Below are 19,215 nucleotides of genomic sequence, written 5' to 3'. Positions count from 1 at the left end.
TATTTAATTATTCTTATAAAACACTTCCTCTTCACAAACGTGGTCTTTTCGAAGATCAACAGTTTGGATTTTAAGAATAGCATACCGGTACTGATATTCTGTAATACAGAAATGCCTCAGCAAGCTAAATCGTCTTCAGCAAAGTTAAACAGATTTGTCAAGATTTTCCTGATAAATTTAATGCAACTTGATCTGGGGGTGATTTTAGTCCAGTCGTTGAAGCGAAAAAAAGGGTCGAACCTTGACTTAATTGGTGTAAAGCTGAAACTTTGCACATTGCTTCTGTTGATTATGTACATTGACCAAAAAAAAATCCCCGTGAAAATCTTTTGGTGAAAAAAAGTTATCCGCTTTTTTTGAAAATCCGCCAATTTTTTTCTCAAACTGGCGGATAAACAAACTTTTCAAACAAAAATTTAAAAACAAAAAAAATTTTCTACAAAAGGTTTTCCAAAAGGTTTTTTCTAGTAGGCCTATTTAGGCTATCATCAAGAATAATATATTAAAAATCTAGGAGAATCAGAGCACCGGAAAGTTGTCATTTTCAAGATGGCCGACAAAACAGTGTAATGACAATAATTCACTTAATATTCATGCTAGAGCTTTAATTCTGGCGTCTATCCCTAAGCTTAAGGTGGTAAAGAATTCATTAAAACAATTGAAAATGAAATTAACTCATTAGTTTAATGGAAAGACTTATATGAAACAAAACCAATAACGTGAAACATTGGCTGTACAGGAATGGCAGACCACTTATTAAGTTATTTACATTCAGTTGAATACTGAAAAGTTTGGGTGTTCATTAGGACAATTATCGCTTCTAGTACTAGTTGCAACGTTCATCTGATGAAATTGAAAGTAAAAGCTACAACAAACAGGATGGTTTATTGCTTTACTGACGTTTCGCGCACCATGAGAACGCGCATCCTCAGAGCGAATAACATTCAAAATAAAACTTCACAAGGTTATATACTGTAGTGCGGTTGAAGGCAAGAAAAAATAACAGATAACTTAAAATTGAACAACTGGCCAATGATGTGTGAGCGGTTACTTTCCACGTTAAATTACGTAAAAACCTCCATCAATTAGTCCTGGTCATCATCTTCATCCAGTAATGACTGATTGTACGTATTGTTACAGGCATCAAGTTGCACTGTCCACATGATGCGGTACAGGGTAGATTATTCTGCCTACAGCTCCACCTGGCAGTGCTACAGCCAGTTGTACAGTTGCTGTAGGTTCTATAAGAGGGAATCTGGGTCAGCATCCATGTCCGACTCTGTTGTCACAAACTGACTGCCTTCCAGTTTCCAACCCCACCCGTAAGTTTCCATATCACCTCCTGTCCTAGCCAGACCATTATTTGGTAGTAAACCCTTAGACAGTGAAATTTTGTCGATGACTCAGTAGGTGGTAGGCGTTCTGGTAGGCGTCACAAATGATTGGGAAGAGACTACTTTTTTATTAGTAATCTGTAGCAATGACGAGAGGGAATCCGTCCGCGTGCCCCCAAAAATCACAACCATTGCTTGACAATCTTTGTTCACAATGGATGCTGCTGTCTGCTTTGGAAGAAGGAAGTAATTGGCACAGTCTTTCAGAGTAGCAGCACCCTTTACCAGCTTGTGAAAGACAAATTGCTTATCAACACCAAAGATTCTTGATGCTGTGTCACATCCAGTGTAGGCATGTAGAAAAAGTAATTGGGAACATAATTCTTCACCCATCACCATTTTCAGTTCGTTTATTTGATACACTTTGTCAGCATTTTCCTTGTCGGAACGGAAATATAGATCTTTGTTTGCTTGTTGCGCATAATGAAGAAGCAGGACCAACAGATCTGTGTCTTCTTCAATCAACGTTGTCGAGTATGACATTACATTAACAACAGTAGCCTTCACAATCGGAACATCAGCATCCCCTGGGACATTGATCACTTTGCAGCCTTTTGACTACCCTGAAGTGTTTTACTGATCATGTCGATCATTTTTCGTTTGTTTATGCCTACATTAACGTCATTCTCGGCCACAACACCATTCACAATATTCCTCAGGGTTTGATCCTGAGAAAAAGGTACATAACCAGCCAGTGATGTATTCTGCGCTTCAGGAGGCCTTCTGCGCTTCAGGATGTCTTCTGCGTCTTCAGGACCGAGATTGAGTGTCGGTTGCGTAGCGAAGTGGTGAGAACGTCTGCGCGACGTTCGAAAGGATGTGGGTTCGACACCGCTCCAGAGCACGCGACTGTGTCTAGACACAGACACTTAATGGCAACCCAAAATAAGGAGAGAAGCTGACTCGAAGACTAAGCCTATATGTCACTTCGCTGCCTCCTGTCGTCTGTTGTAGGCTATCACATCTGTGATCGCAGTGTCATTGTATGTTATGTATCGCCTTGGGCGCAAATGAAACACGATTATTATTATTATTTAGGAGTGCGTCTGTGCTTGGATAGTGATCATTAACAGTTGGAACACCATTATTGATGAGCCTTGCCGCAGTTTTAACTATTTCTCTCTTTTGTGACTTTTCATCATCCTCATGTCTTGTTTTTAGGTAATGAGATCGGAGGATTTCGGATGTCTTCTCTCTCATAGTGACAATGCAATGAAGGCCCTGACCTTCAGCTATATAAATAGATTCACCACACTGTTTCTATAATTGGGTCTTCAGATATTTTGATCCTTAAGGAAGGCAATCATCATTTGCTAAAAACTCCTTCATTTTAGATCTGAGGTCTAATATCGTTAACTGTTCTTCATCATTCCGTTCAAGATGGGAACACATCTTTAGAAATGCCTGGTCCTGTTCCTCATCCTTAGGTCGCCCAGATTTTAGACGTTTTGCCTCAGGTACTCTGCCGCATTGCAAGGGTACGTTAAATCCACATATAAAATTAACACTACAAGAATGATGGTATAAACAGTCTGCAGCATGCAAATCGCTACCGTAATATTCAATACGACCTTTCATGGCGCATGACCATTGACCAATTGTCAGAACGTCTCTCACAACACTCTAATATAGTCCTTGCAAAAACATCTGTTTTAACAAAACTAAAGCCAGGTCTGTCCGTGAGAACTCCAGTCCCACAAAACAAACAATGAGTCTTACTGTGGAAATTGCCATCAAAAATTCGAACACTTTGTTTCCCCGTGAGGCAGGACCCACTTTCCTCTCTGTTCGTCTTAAGCTGCAGTGTATATCGATTGGGTTGGTATAACGTTTACGACAGTCTATGTGTACTTTTCGACCAGCTGTCGCAACAGTATTGTCCCCTCTATTAGTACTAGCAGCATTAATCCTATCAGCACCTTTTTGACGCAGTATAGCCTACTGGAGGCTCCAGAAGCTTGAATTTCCTTGTCACAGACGGTAATTTCTTTGCAGGCATTTTTTCTGAACTCTTTTTCCGTGTATCCGTAAACTTCCTCCGGCAATCACGGTGGACCAAAACTTTGCCAGTGTGAAATAATTGCAGTATAAAATTTACTTTTAAATGAGCACCAACACTAACTATAATTTCATAAAAATTGAATAATTCAGTAATTGTATATCCGCCATTTTGAAAAAAATGGCGGAATTTCGAAAATAGCGGATAACTTTTTTTCACCAAAAAATTTTGACGGGGATTTTTTTTTGGTCATTGTACATAATGAACAGAACCAATGTGCAAAATTTCAGCTTTACACCAATTAAGTCAAGGTAAAACCCTTCAACGACTGGACTACGCCATCAAGCTGGATTAGAGCGACAACAAGCATCGCAATTAAGACAAACTTTTATTGAACACGTTTGGGTCTGAAATCGACGAAACATTAAGCTGTTTGGGTAACTGGTATCAATTCAAGGAAGAACTGTGGCCTCTACAAATAAGGTACATGCAGCTATTACGGCCCGCTAATTTTCAAACCTCAATATTTTTCTAATTACCGTACTGCATAATTTTAAACGAAACTTGGAATGAGTAGCCTATACTTTGGGTCTATCTAAACAACATATTTGTGAAACAAGTTTCTACGTAAAAGGAGTTGTGAAGTATTAAAAAAATTTTAAGCGGGCCTTATTAGATCCATGCGTTGTGAATAAAGCCCGATTTGAATTTGCACCAAAAGTGATAAAAAAGGTGTATTTTCACAATAACAACATCACAAAACAACTTCTAATCGACAACACAGGCACAAAACTAATACGTAAATATTCAGAGACGACTATTCCCTCTCCCTCCCATGCTCGATTTCTTTTCAAAGCGACATGGTGTTTTTAGATATGGTAAGGATGCTAAAGTATTTTGATACTGACATTATGATATTTCCATTGCAATAAAAATTGGATTAATGGTGCAACAAGATTGTTTGGGTCATTCAAGTCTTTAACCCTCACTTTCTTAACAAGGGGTGCACAACGGTACAATTTCCTACCCCATGGCCTTATTGCCAATACAGTATTAGCCTAGTCTGATCATCATTATCAGTCTTGCATTAACTAGAAAAAAAAGTTCAAATATATTAGTTTTACTGCATCAGCATGCACATATCTTTCATATAAAGTGCAAGAAAACGGAAATCAAAGCGGTTTGTTAACTCCAGAGCACTCTAAAATATGTGAAAATTAATAAAACCACTCAATTTCAGTCCTCCCCCCCCGAACTTCAACTTTCCGTAACTCAAAAAGTTCTGGACTTTAGGCTATTAGGCCTAGTCAGTCTCAATTCACCATAGCAGCAATCAAAGTTTCCACTTTTGTTTAAAAGAGTTGTAACAACCAGGGGCTCTATCCACTTTTAGAATTGGGGAGGGGGGGATGATTTTTGGACAGTGGGCTAAAAATGTCATAATCATTTCAACTTCTGGGGGGCTATGCCCCCCAGACTCCCCATTGTAGCATCAGCTTCATTGATCATCCACGTGCATAAGGTTTCCAATTCGTTTCAGAAAGTATGTTTCGGAAGGCAGTGGTGCCGAAGTTGGGGGGAGGGGGATATACCCCCCAATATTTTGGCAGCATCCCCTCATAATAATTCATAAAAAATTATTTGCTATGAAGTTGTAGGCTACTTCGATCTAGTTGTTTGCAAGCATATTGCATTGCTGTTGTTTTTCTTTTATTGATGTTTGATCACAGTTCTAAATTGTCTTGGGTTTGACGCTAGACAATGCAGGACCATCATTGAAGGTATTAAGGACGAGTTGGACCAGGCCACTGGCCACGGCACTGCAGTAATGAAGAAACTGCACAAACATATTTGGAACTTGTGCTGATTTTGAAGCCTTTGGCACTTATAGAGCAATATAGTATCACGTTGCAAGAAAAGCTTGACATTGACTTTTGTGAAGAGCTGTTTCAAACCTTGAAAATCACTCGAGAGAAATATCGTGATTTGGAGTTTGAGAACAATAATTACAAAAATGCAGTTTCACTTCCGGAAAAAATTGCTGCTTATTTTATCACACCTTTGCAAGCACCACGGCAAAGAAGAGTCCCTGAAAGATTGGGTGGAGGCTCGGTGGCAACTACTGCAGACACTCAACTGCATTATAAAATACTTTACAATCAGTTCATGGACAGGGACTCTAAACTGACCGAACGGTTTAAAAGTACCCTGAATTCCGATTCGGCAAAGTATAAAGAACTTTATAGCGCTCATATTTCTCGGTTTCTTTTTCAAACTAAATTAAAAAAATAAATAAGATGAAATCAAGGAATGGGGCAATTAGTTTAATTAAACAAAGATGAAAAATTGGACTTATGTTAACACATTTGTGATCCATAAATCAACCAAATGATATGCACAAAGCCCAAGTGACCACTTGAATTTTCACCAGACCCCAGTTGGTCTTGCTGGCCGGGGTAGATCTTAGTTCCATCCTTATTTTAAAGCTATTTTCGAATAGTAGACTTCACAAATGCTTCAGTTGAAGGCTAAACGTTGAAGGCTAATGTTACCTAGGCTAAGTGGACTACCATCGATTGGACCGTTATGATTATAGGCTACTAAATACTAATCTGGTGTGAACTTGTGACAAATTTAAAAATTGCATCACTATTTTCCCTTTGTTTTCGTTTCTGAGTAATCATGTAATCGATGTAAAACATTATCATTGACGATAATAGCTTCTTTCCTTTCAGTTGCATTCATTTTTCCATCCGTTTCCAGGTTTGGGGGACTTTTATGCCACGTCCAATTTTTTCTTGGAATCATCCAATGTTGTCCGTAACTTGCTTCGATGTACTTTTGCGGATCACAGGGAACTCTTACTTTCATATCCAAAAATTCGGTCCAACAAAGTTTGAACTTAGGAAATTTGTACTTGTATTTTTGGCCGTCATCTGCCTTTAGACCACCAACCCAAAAGTGGTCAACACCTTCATACACAAAAAATATATCCAGCTTCATGCCATCTTCTCCTAAAAACGCTATTTCAAAACCATCATTTAATTTTCCAAAAACTTGCATGATATCAAAGCGAGCATTGCACAGTTTCCGAAACATATCTATGTTGTAATCCTGAATGAACACCTCCAAATCAACATCTATGGAATAAGGAATGATGTCACATTGCCGGTACCAGCCTAAACAGGTCCCGCTGCTCAACCAAAATGGCATCTTAATTTCGTCCAAAGCAGTTTTTGCGTTCAGTATCATTTTTTTAGCAAGAGTTTTAAACTCTAAATTTTCTTTTGTTAAAGATTTTTCATACATTTCTTTAAATTTTTTGGCCCTTTCATGATCACATTCAATGAACCGCGAGTTTCTATGCTCATCTAAAAACGCACGAATGCGAAAAGGCACTGTTATTTTATATCCATTTACATACAAGGGCCAACCCAGAAAACGATTCGATTTGTCTAACGCTTGAGCATGTGTAGGAATTTCAGCACGAATTGTTTCAATGTTTTGCCTGTTATTTCCAAATGCTGGTGCGAGTGTGTTTACAACTGTTTTCCAATCATTGGACATGATGGGGCCAACCCAGAAGTAGCTATTCAACCGTTCATGTAAAATTGCTATATGAATAACATGGCCACCTTTAGCCATCCACAAGTATGTCGGAATATACTCATCAGAGTTGTTTGCAGGCAACAGATTTGGGTCAACACTCAAAGATACATGAACAAAAAACCCACGAGCTTTAAGATCTTTTATGATTGCCTCATGTTTGTCTTTGAACTTTGAGGCTAAAATTGCAAAAGAGGTAAATTTTTTTCCTTTGGGCTGAAACTTGTAAATTTTTTTCCATATTGATATGTATCTGCGCCAGTCTGTTTGATTGTCTTGATGCAAAATTTCATGTAGAATGACACTGTCAAAAAGGAGAAGTGGAACTTGCCGTTTTTCAAAGATGAAAAGAAAGTGATTTAAGGAATTTGTTTGTATTTCCAAGGACCGAGTGTGACCTGGAATGTTATGGAAGTCAAAATGATAACTAACTATGTGAAAACAAAACAGCAAGGCAAATCCTGTGGCAATGCAGAGTATTGGCTTTTTAGTCTTAAGGTGTCTCAAATTTCTTTTCATTACTTTTACATGAATTTTTCTGAAACAAAGATAAATTAATTAGCACTCAATTGTGATAACTGAAATGTTTCAAACAGAAGCTTTTAAGTTACCAAAGAGAGTGATAGGTGATACAAATAAACTTATAAAAGATATAATCATAATTTACAATCAAAAACATAGTAGTGTGTACTGTGTAGGCTACTGTGTATCCCACTCGACACGACCAGAATAAAATGGCGCGATACTTATTGCAGACTGGGTAATCAAAAACTATCCTCTCATCAAATAATTTAAATTTTTATCAAGGAGAATGTGTAGATTCAAGACAAATGTACGACCAGTCCAATTGATGTCAAGTTATATAGTTGTGTAGCGGTACTTCGAATATTAAATTTTCTTCAGCACAACTTTATAACAGGCATAGTAAAATCTTCAGTAGGTCAGTTTAAGAATGCAGCAGTTAAGTTTAGAAAGAAATCAACAACAGTGTTTTTGGTTGCGAAGAAACAAATAAATTTAGTCTGCGAGCAGTAGTGACAATATTATGTAAATTATGAAGGGAATTAAGTCATACATTAGTAAAACGGAGTGACAAACGTATAAAATTATAATATCAGCGATACACAACTGGTCGTACATTTGTCTTTAATTTATAATTATTTGGCAGTGGATCCATAATTGGGCCTCTCTCTTGCACCAGCTTGCTGGGCGTGCAGTTGTTCTCTTGCGTTATATTGCCTTTTTTATTATTTTTGCATTTAATTGATTGTGACTGTATCATTTTGACCCGTTATAGGGCAATTTTGTGTCACTTTTGTGCGAGGATGCCAGCACAGCAAACAATGTTAGCTGATCGTTGGCCAACGGTCACGAACGTTGCGGTCGGCTTTTCGTCGCAAAACAACCATTTGCCAACTAACATTATTTCTTTCACTGAACAAAGAATCACTAAAAAAGGGTACAACATGTTATAATTTGGTGATATAAACCACATAAAACATTTTTTTACCAAACATATATTGTGTAAAACTTGGTTGTTGACACAATGTTAAAGCAATGGTGGGCCAACGTCGCATTTGTCGTTGTGGGCATTTGGTTGAAAGTCAACCTCCAGCCAGAATAAATCTTAATTTTGGTGTTTCTGGCAAACGAATTAAGAATTATGGCAAGTATGTATTATAATTCTGTGAAATGAAGAGTTTTAAAGCTTTATTTCAACAAAATTTAATATGAATAACACTGGCCGACACAATTTTTGGTGCTGGCAGTTTTTGAAGTGATTTAGACTAACTTTGGGGCGCTGATTCCGAAAATGCAATCAGTTTTTCTCTACCAAGTCAACTTTTTAAGTTACAGTGATTTTGACTTTTTTCAATTGCCTTACAAAGTAGCACAAATACAATTTTAAAGCTGTATTTGTGGGATTACAACCTTTATTATTACTCTTGCATTACATTCTAAAACAAACAATGAAAGCAGACAGTGCCAAGACGATTGTTTTCTGTGTTAAATGCGAGTAGGTGTAAATCAAGACAGCATAATGATGCTTTTTTGGGGGGGAATCTAGCGCGCTTATGGCTACAACATTTAGAAGACGTTGTCTCAATAACACAAGTATTTTCTACTACATCTATGGTGATTACACACTAGAGCCTAACAGAAAACCAATCGATGATTTTGTAAAGCATGCTTATCTTGCTTACTTTAAAGTAAAGTTGGGGGATCAAGATAAGTCTTGGGCTCTCCACATTGTTTGCAAAACTTGCAAAGAACATTTACGTCAATGCACGAACAAAAGGATTAAGGTTTGCTATTCCAATGGTGTGGCGTGAACCAAAAGATCATAATAGCGACTACTATTTTTGTGCAGTAAACATAAAAGGCAGAAACAGGAAAAATAGGACTTCCTTGCAATATCCAAACTTAGCTTCAGCAATCAGACCAGTGCTACACAGAGAAAAACTTCCAGTTCCTGATTTTTAAGGGTTGCCACAATTGGATTTACTTCCTGATAGCAAAGACGAGCAAGCTTCCACTGACAGCGATTGCACCCTTGCTGAAATCGAATTTCCTCCTGCTATTTCACCTTGTCAACTTTTTTCTCAGGGAGAACTCAATGACTTGGCGAGGGATTTAAATTTGTCAAAGGAATCTTCTGAGTTACTGGCTTCAAGACTCAAAGAAAAAAATATTTTTGAAGCAGGTACTGTAATCACTTTCTATCGGAAACGCCATGTCGAATTTTTGCCCTATTTTTCTCAGGAAAATGATATTGTATACTGTATCGATGTGGAGGGTCTTCTTAAAAAGTTTGGTGTAGCAGAATACAATCCTCAAGATTGGCGACTTTTTATTGACAGCTGTAAACGAAGTCTAAAATGTGTTTTACTGCATAATGGAAATGTTTATGGATCTGTACCACTTGGACATTCAACAACTCTCAAAGAAAAGCATAACGAAGCCAAATTTGTTTTTGAAAAAATTTCATATTATGAACACAACTGGACTTTGCGTTGATTTGAAAATGATTGGATTTCTGCTTGGAATGCAAAGTGGATATGCAAAGTTTCCTTGTTTTATCTATTTGTGGGACAACGGGGCATGAGATCAGCATTGGAAAAGGAAACATTGGCCTATGAGAAGTGAAATGATTCCTGGCGAGAAAAATGTTTAAACTTATTCTCTGGTGGAACGATCAAAAATTGTGCTACCTCCTCTTCACATTAATATAATAATAATGATGGTGTTGCAAGCACAGTAATGCTTTTTCACCTTCATGATAACTTACGTAGCAATAAGTTGGGTATGTTGAAGCAATTTTTAAAAGCACTCGATAAAGATGGAAATTGTTTCAGATATAGGCTATTCGCACAAAATTTCTAGGATTAACAATTGAAAAGTTCAAAGCCAGCATGTTTGATGGGCCTCAAATCAGAAAATAATCAATGATCCAAACTTCCCATCTTCTATGAATGAAAAAAAAATGAGTGCCTTAGGTGCTTTTGTGAAAGTTGTTAAGATTTTTTTGGTAAATAAAAAGGCATCCAATTACAAAGAGCTCGTGTCTAACTTACTCAGAAGACTCCAGGATATTGATGTTAACATGAGCATCAAACTTTATTTTCTGCACAATCATCTAGACTACTTTCCTAGTAATCTTGGCAATTTGAGCGACGAGCAAGGGGAGCGATTTCCTCAAGACATTAATGAGATAGAAGTCAAATATCAAGGGAGATGGGATGCTACCATGCTAGCTGACTATTGCCGGTCTATTAAACGCGATGATGCTTTTGCAGTTCACTCTCGTACATCTCTTAAGCGCAAGTTTATGGCAGACACTTAAGCAAGGTGAAGATAAAAAGCTACCATACCTATTAAACCTGTGTTTGTGTGTACGTGTTTAAGTTCTTTGTTGGCTTGCTGAAATTGATTTATGTCTTTTGACAGTATATTTGACTCGTGAATAGATTTCACATGAGCAATTATGCATGAGTGTACTCATGCGGTGGAATCACTGTAACTAGAAAACTAGACCTGATAGACAAAAACTGACCGCATTTTAGAAATCAGCGACCCTAAATTAGCTAAAAACAGTTTAAATGTCTTCGGCACCAAAAAATTTTTTTTGTCGGCTAATGTAATAGTTGTAGACGCGACGTTGTGCCAATGATGGGCCCCACAGCGCGTTCATCGCCGTGGGCATTCGGTTGTGAACCAACTTTTCTCCAACAAATATCATTTTTCGTATTCACAACAGAATAATTCTAAATATTGGCCAGTATGTGTTACAATTTGACAAAATTAAAGTAAACGAAGATTTATTCAAGCAAAAACGCTATATAAAAAATAGTTTGTTGATGCGACGTTGAGCCAATGGTGGGCCCCACAGCGCGTTCGTCGCCGTGGGCATTCGGTTGTGAATCAACCTTTCTATAACAAATATCATTTTTTGTATTCACAACAAACTAATCCTAAATATTGGTCAGTATGTGTTACAATTTAACGAAATTAAAGTGAACAAAGGTTTATTCAAGCAAAAACGCTATATAAAAAATAGTTTGTTGAAGCGACGTTGAGCCGATGGTGGTGGTGGGCCCAACAGTGCGTTCGTCGCCGTGGGCATTCGGTTGTGAACCAACCTTTCTACAACAAATCTTAATGCTTATGCAATTGAATCAAATAGTTTTCAATTAGAAAAAACACAAGTCTCACGAAACAAAATGTTACACTCACTCATACAAATAGCCTATACTAAAATGTTGCATGTCCAAATGTTGTATAAATTTGATCAAAGAAATACGAAACCAGAATTGATATCACAGTATCCTATAGAAATGTAATGTGTAATGCATTTTAGAAAGTTTATATGGGTGTACCCACTCAATTATACGTAAGTTTTCCCAGTCCGAGAATAAAGATTCAATCTATATTATATTTTATCAATATGACAGTAGTAACGCAGATCTTAGTTCTTTTCTTAAATTGAAACTGTTTTCAAATAGTATATACTTCATAAATGCCTTAGTTGAAAGCTGTATGGCTAATGTTGCCTACGTAGACTACCCAGACAGTCATTTTATCGCGTACATATCTTTACTAGATCGGGTAGGGATCTGACCAGATCTAGTAAAGATCTATATCAGATAAAGTGGTTGTCTGGGTACCGTCAATCGGACAGTCTTGATTGTAGTACTAGTTCAGGGTTATCTAAACAACTAGTCTATTATGAATTCGTGATGAAGTTAAAAATTCTATCACTATTTTCCCTTTGCTTTTGTTTCTGAGTAATCATGTAAGCGATATATAACATCTCGATTCAGTTTAATAGCTTCTTTCTTTTCAGTTGCATTCAATTTTCTATCTGTTACCATGTTCGGAGGACTTTCATTCCACGTCCAACTTTTTCTTGGAATCATCCAATGTTGTCCGTAACTTGCTTCGATGTACTTTTGCGGATCACAGGGAACTCTTACTTTCATATCCAAGAATTCGGTCCAACAAAGTTTGAACTTAGGAAATTTGTACTTGTATTTTTGGCCGTCATCTGCCTTTAGACCACCAACCCAAAAGTGGTCAACACCTTCATACACAAAAAATATATCCAGCTTCATGCCATCTTCTCCTAAAAACGCTATTTCAAAACCATCAATTAATTTTCCAAAAACTTGCATGATTTCAAAGTGAGCATTGCGCAGTTTTCGAAACATATCTATGTTGTAATCCTGAATGAACACCTCCAAATCAACATCAATGGAATAAGGAATGATGTCACATTGCCGGTACCAGCCTAAACAGGTCCCGCTGCTCAACCAAAATGGCATCTTAATTTCGTCCAAAACAGTTTTTGCGTTCAGTATCATTTTTTTAGCAAGAGTTTTAAACTCTAAATTTGCTTTTGTTAAAGATTTTTCATACATTTCTTTAAATTTTTTGGCCCTTTCATGATCACATTCAATGAACCGCGAGTTTCTATGCTCATCTAAAAACGCACGAATGTAAAAAGGCACTGTCACTTTATATCCATTTATATACAAGAGCCAACCCAGAAAACGATTCGACTTGTCTAACGCTTGAGCATGTGTAGGAATTTCAGCACGAATTGTTTCAATGTTTTGCCTGTTATTTCCAAATGCTGGTGCAAGTGTGTTTACAACTGTTTTCCAATCATCGGACATGATGGGGCCAACCCAGAAGTAGCTATTCAACCGTTCATGTAAAATTGCTATATGAATAACATGGCTATCTTTAGCAATCCACAAGTATGTTGGAATATACTCATCAGAGTTGTTTGCAGGCAACAGCTTTGGGTCAACACTCAAAGATACATGAACAAAAAATCCATAAGATTTAAGATCTTCGATAATTGCCCCATGTTTGTCTTTGAAATTGGAAGCTAAAATTGCAAAAGAGGTAAATTGTTTTTCTTTGGGCTGAAACTTGTACCATTTTTTCCATATTGGGATTCGTCTGTGCCAGTCTGTTTGATTATTTTGATGCAAAATTTCATGTAGAATGACAGTGTCAAAAAGGAGAAGTGGAACTTGTCGCTTTTCAAAAACGAAAAGAAAGCGATTTAAGGAATTTGTTTGTATACTCAATGACCTGATAGGAATGCTATGAAAGTCAAAATCATAACTAACTATGTGAAAACAAAACAGCAAGGCAAATCCTGAAGCAATACAGAGTATTGGCCTTTTAGTCTTAACGTGTCTTAAAGGGTTTTTCATTATTTTTTCGTGTATATTTCTGAAACAATTAGCACTCAATTGTTGTAACTGAAAACTTTCAAACAGAAGCTTTTAATTAATCAAAGAGCGTCTAAACTCCAAAGCATACCCATTAAAAGTTAAAATTTTAACAATTAAAATTATAATGTGATTCAAATAATGTCATAAAAAGTTAATCATATTACAAGCAAAAAACAAAATAGTGTATGGCCTGCATGACATGCCAAGAATAAAGCGTAGTATGTATTGCAAACTGGGTAATCATAAAATATCCCCAGAGTAAACACGGTACACGACAACTGGGCGAGACAAAGTGGGCGATACCCACTTGGGCGAGACCAGATGGGCGACGAGACAAGTGGGCGACGGACCAAGTGGGCAACGAGCCAAGTGGGCGACGGCCAAAGTGGGCGACGGAAGCGAAAGTTTAGCCGTTCGGAAAAAATATGACCTTTAATTTTTACTTTAAAATACAATGATTGATTTGTGGAAGGGAGGCAATGAGAATTCTCACGCTGAATTTCACGAAGCATTGGAAACAACATTTTCATTATTTTTTGTAGCCTAGTAATACTAATAGCGCTTGCTGTTTGATGTTAGTTTGCATTGTGACATCATCTTGTCACATTATTTTGCAATTTGCGGCGTCAGGGTTTATCGTGAAGCTTTAGAGAAACCTCTCAGAAAAGAGACAAACGAATGGCTAAAGAGTGGTTGAAGTCGTTATGAACGTTCCCTAACTGTTATCAAAGCTTGTCAGTATAAAATATGATTTTTAATTTTTACTTTAAAATACAATGGTTGATTTGTGGAAGGGAGGCAATGAGAGTTCTCACGCTGAGTTTCAACATTTTCATTATTTTTTGTAGTCTAGTAATAGCGCTTGCTGTTTGATGTTAATTTGCATTGTGACATCATCTTGACACATTATTTTGCAATTTGCGGCGTCAGGGTTTATCGTGAAGCTTAAGAGAAACCCCTCAGAAAAGAAACAAACGAAAGGTCAAAGAGTGGTAGTAAGAGTAGCCTAATTGTACCGGTAATCAAAGAGTTAGAAAGGAAAACGCCGCAGAGAGTTGTTGCAGCAAAATTTGATGTGGCACAGGCGCAAATTTCACGGATATGGAAGGCACGGGAAAAGCTCTTGAACAACCATCGTAACAACAACATCGACAAAACTCGCCTTAAGCAAGTAGAAGTTGTGTTTTATTTCCAGCAAACACAACTTCTTCTGTCCATCTTTCAGACCAACGTATCATCAAGACTACGCTGGTTGGGGCATGTATCCAGAATGAAGGATGGGCGCATTCCAAAGGACATTCTGTACAGTGAACTTGCCACAGGGAAACGCCCAGTAGGACGACCCGCACTGCGTTACAGAGACGTTTGCAAACGAGACCTGAAGCAGACTGACATAGACCCTGCCAGCTGGGAACTAATCGCAGCAAATCGCAACAGAAGGTGCTACGAAGTCAGTGCGGGTCTAGCAAAGGGTCAGTCGAGGCGGAGGAAGCAACTAGAGGAAAAAAGACAAAGAAGAAAAGAGAGACAGCAGCCTCAGAACTCCTCTGATTTCATATGTCCAAACTGTGGACGAGACTGCCACGCCAGGATTGGACTTCAGAGCCATATGAGAAGCTGCCGTACCCAGAGTGCTACCATCATCTGAAAAGATGGAAGGATGCTACTACTACTTCAATGAACGCAAAAACATAATACCGGTATTAATTAACGGATTTTTAAAAACACAAATTTTTAACAGATTTTTGATTTTGGCTGCCGAGCGCGAGAATTTGGCCACCTGAAAGAAGCTTTGGTCGGCCAAGCTTAGTCATTGGAAAAGTAAAGGAGTTGAGAGGCCTGCAAAGACAAGTTAAGACGCATTTGATAAAGATTAGGTTGCAACGTACAAATCCTTTTTAAACTCCACTAGCATCTCAACCAACGTACTGATATCATACAAGCAACTTACCAAATGCAATTGTAATCTGGAGCATTTTTTGAAATTACAATTACACCAAAATAAAAGGTCTCAATTACGTAATTAATTACATTCAATTACAATTGTAATTGATTCAGTTTTGGTTGGAACATTGATTACATATAAGCCCAAATGGTCTCCTGCTTGCATTTCAAACAATTTATTAAAACAAAATGCTTGAAAGAAAATATTTCGTAAAGTCAGAACCATAAAATCTGTTCAAGTAGATTTAAAATGGTTAAATGTTTCCTTACTTTAGTGTTTAAAAGTTAATTTCTTAGATTTCATGTGTGCAGTTTCTTAACATTGTAATAATGAAACTTCTTAAAACACCTTAATTTTGCTGTCTAGTAGTAGGCTAGGATACTGTTTGAATGACATATATATATGTTTTGAACTGCTATATTTATCGATGTAATTTCAAGGTAACAGAAAAATTTCAGAACTCAAAAGGGGTCGTGGACCAAGAAGGTTTGAAAGCCCTGGCCTAAGTATTTCCACTTAAACAAATCTCACCGAGCACATAGTCATACATATGTGTTGCTACCTAAGCATGTTAGTGTAACTGGTATTATGTTGAGTAAATTACCTTGAAAAAGTGCTGCTGGTGCAGATGGAGTATGTGCTGAACAGTGAACATCTTCTGCATTGTGACTGGAGCATTAAAATGCATCTCAATATCTTATTTTATTTGTGTCTTTGTCAGATCTACATTACAGAAAGCTGCCTCAAGACAGTAATTATCCCTGTGGTAAAAATGCTAATGCTAATAATAGTGATGTGATGTAGGCAGCTAAAGATCTATAGCTTTATTGACGACTTTTTCCAAGCTTTTTGAACAAATAATTCTGCATTTTGTTTCATCTTTTCTTGTGACTAATGACAACTAATTTGGTTTCAAGTCTAAGCATGACACTGATATGTGCACCTTTCTCTTGAAATAAGTTATTTCTTCAAATGAATGATGTCCTGCTTGATAAATTAAGGGATCAAAATGTGTCATCATGTTTTGTTTGCTTACTTCGCTTCTAGTATTCAAACCAAACAATGCAAGTGAAGTGGGGATGCTTATTGTCTAAATTGTTTCATGTTTCAAATAGGATGAGGCAAGGTGGTGTTCTCAGTCCACATCTGTTTTTAATATATGTTCATGATTTATCAACTCAATTGAATAAAGTTAATGGTGGATGGTTATAAATTTCTAAATTACATCCTTTTTAGGATGACATTTGCTGCTTTTCACCAAGCTTAGATGGTTTGAAAAACCTAATAAATGTGAATGAAAATTTTGCTGACAAGCATAATTATGATGTTTAATGCTACAAAGCCTGCTAGAATGCTTTTTTCTTCTCGCAATCTTAAGTTACCATCTCCACCTAAACTCATTGTGAACATTCAACCAACATGTTGCTTTCAAAGATAATATTAAATACCTACCGTAGGTGTTCATATCAACTTGTCATTAAAAGATGACAATGACATAAGCAGATAAACAAGACATATGGCACTGGAAACAAGTTAAAGGCTAACTTCTCGAAGTGCTCTATTTCTATCAAAAACTTGTTATTCAAAAAGCATTGTGTTTCTTTTTATGCAAGTCAACTTTGGTGTAACTTTTTTCATACCTCGATCAATCATTTACATGTCAGTTACAATGATTTTCGTATGTTGCACGGCTTACTGGTACCTCGTTATGCTAGTGCCCGCGCTATTCAAATTGAACAAAATATCTTGACTTTTGATGCAGTACTTCGCAAATCTGTTTACAATCGTAGTCGTAGCACCTTAAAATTTTATAAAGTTAGAATTTTTTTTTACTTATTTTAATTGCTAAAGAAAAAAAACTCACTAGCCTTTTTTCTCTTTGTTTAAAATTTATAAAAATTTTGTTAAGGTGTTACGACGATGCCACGGTTACGACCAAGTCATATTTCAAACTGATTGTCCTGCTTTGGTATCATGCACGTTTTAACCTCCGCGTTTCGTCGCTTCTACCTTTTTCTAGACCTCTGCTATGTTTGTCATATACTGATTTTCGATGTGATGGTCAGAACTAAATACGGCCACAAAAATGCGTAGCCTAACGATTGAGTCAATTCGAGTTAGAATTTAGTTTTAAAAAAATCAACACTGGTGGTACCGAACTCACATCCTTGTGAGTGCGAGCCAGACAAAGATCGCACGCGCCACAGATTCACTTGGCCAAAACAGTTGAATTTAGAAGGTATATAGGCACTTTTTTTTATTTGTTCTTTTGTGTTTCGCTTAGAAAGAGAAGGTGAAAAAAGAAAAAAATACGCAGCAAGCGCGCAGACACAGCAACAGCGCCCGTGCTCAGTAATAGCGATGTAAAGATTAAAAAAGGAAGTGGCTACGTTTACAGCGCCGTAAATACAGCCGTTCCATGCCTTTTTTTTAATCTTTACGTCGCCTTTGCTGCGCATGCGCGCTGGTGCATATTTTTTTCTTTTTTCACCTTCTCTTTGTAAGCAAAAAACGAAAGAAAAAGTGAATATATAACTTCTAAATTCAACCGCTTTTGCCAAGTGAGTCAGTGGCGCGTGCGATTTTTGTCTGGCTCTTGCTCCCAAGGATATGAGTTCGATACCACCAGGAGATGATTCTTTTTTAAACTAAATTCTAACCCGAAGTGACTCAATCGTTATGCTACGCATTATTGTGGCCGTTCAGTTTAGTTTGTTTTTAGTTCTGACCATCACAACGAAAAAACAGTATATGACAAACACAGCAGAGGTCTAGAAAAAGGTAGAAGCGACAAAGAGCGGACGTTATAGACTAGCGTGCATGATACCGAAACAGGACAATCAGTTTAAATATGGCACGGCGTAACACCTTAATAAAAATTTTATAAATTTAGAACGAAGAGGAAAAAAAAGCTAGTGACTTTTTCTAAATTCATAAAATTTTTAGGTGTTACGACCGTGCCATATTTTAAACTGATTGTCCTGCTTTGCTATCATGCACGCTATAACCAGTGGCGTAGCCAGAAAGAAAATTTAAGGGGGCCAAATGTTTAATGAATTGAAGAGAACGACAACGAATTACTGCGGGGACCATCTAACGACACTCGCACGAGTGTCTCCAATGTGGCTGATTTTAAAGAAGTTCGCCACTTCCTAGAATTCTTTTTAGCAACGAAAAACAACGCTTGACATGATTGTGTTGACGATAACGGCGAGGTAATAAAATAAGTACTTCAATGATGTGAAGGACATTACTAAAAGAAGCATAATTTTTGCAAAATATGATTAAAAAATGTTTTCCCTTGGATGTCAACTAACCTAGTTCTCCTTTTTAACAACGATTCAATGTCCGACAACATCGAATCGACATAAAAACGACAATATTGCCAGCCGATGTAAATTAGCACTTCGGATTAAGACTTTGTTAAAATAAACGTCGAGAATTACAAACAAGACTTACAGCGCTGGTGATCGCAGATGGATATATTCCATCAATAACAAATATCCCCGCACAATGCAACAG

The 19,215-nt window shown here is 37.2% G+C and overlaps 1 protein-coding gene and 1 pseudogene across 1 annotated transcript; both read right to left on the bottom strand.

The window, feature by feature from the left end:
• Positions 1 to 6,042: 6,042 nt before the first annotated feature.
• Positions 6,043 to 6,960, bottom strand: LOC145772544 (ribitol-5-phosphate transferase FKTN-like). The gene has a single exon (XM_082584406.1). The coding sequence runs from the start codon at positions 6,958 to 6,960 to the stop codon at positions 6,043 to 6,045; it is 918 nt and encodes a 305-aa protein (XP_082440532.1).
• A 5,297-nt stretch (positions 6,961 to 12,257) lies between these two features.
• LOC145772543 (ribitol-5-phosphate transferase FKTN pseudogene) lies at positions 12,258 to 13,175 on the bottom strand (annotated as a pseudogene).
• Between the last annotated feature and the right edge of the window lie 6,040 nt (positions 13,176 to 19,215).

The sequence above is a fragment of the Aplidium turbinatum genome, chromosome 6, assembly GCF_918807975.1.
Source record: "Aplidium turbinatum chromosome 6, kaAplTurb1.1, whole genome shotgun sequence".
NCBI classification, from domain to species: Eukaryota; Metazoa; Chordata; class Ascidiacea; order Aplousobranchia; family Polyclinidae; genus Aplidium; species Aplidium turbinatum.
Note: the sequence above shows the minus strand (reverse complement) of the source record. Positions and strands in the feature narration are given on the sequence as shown.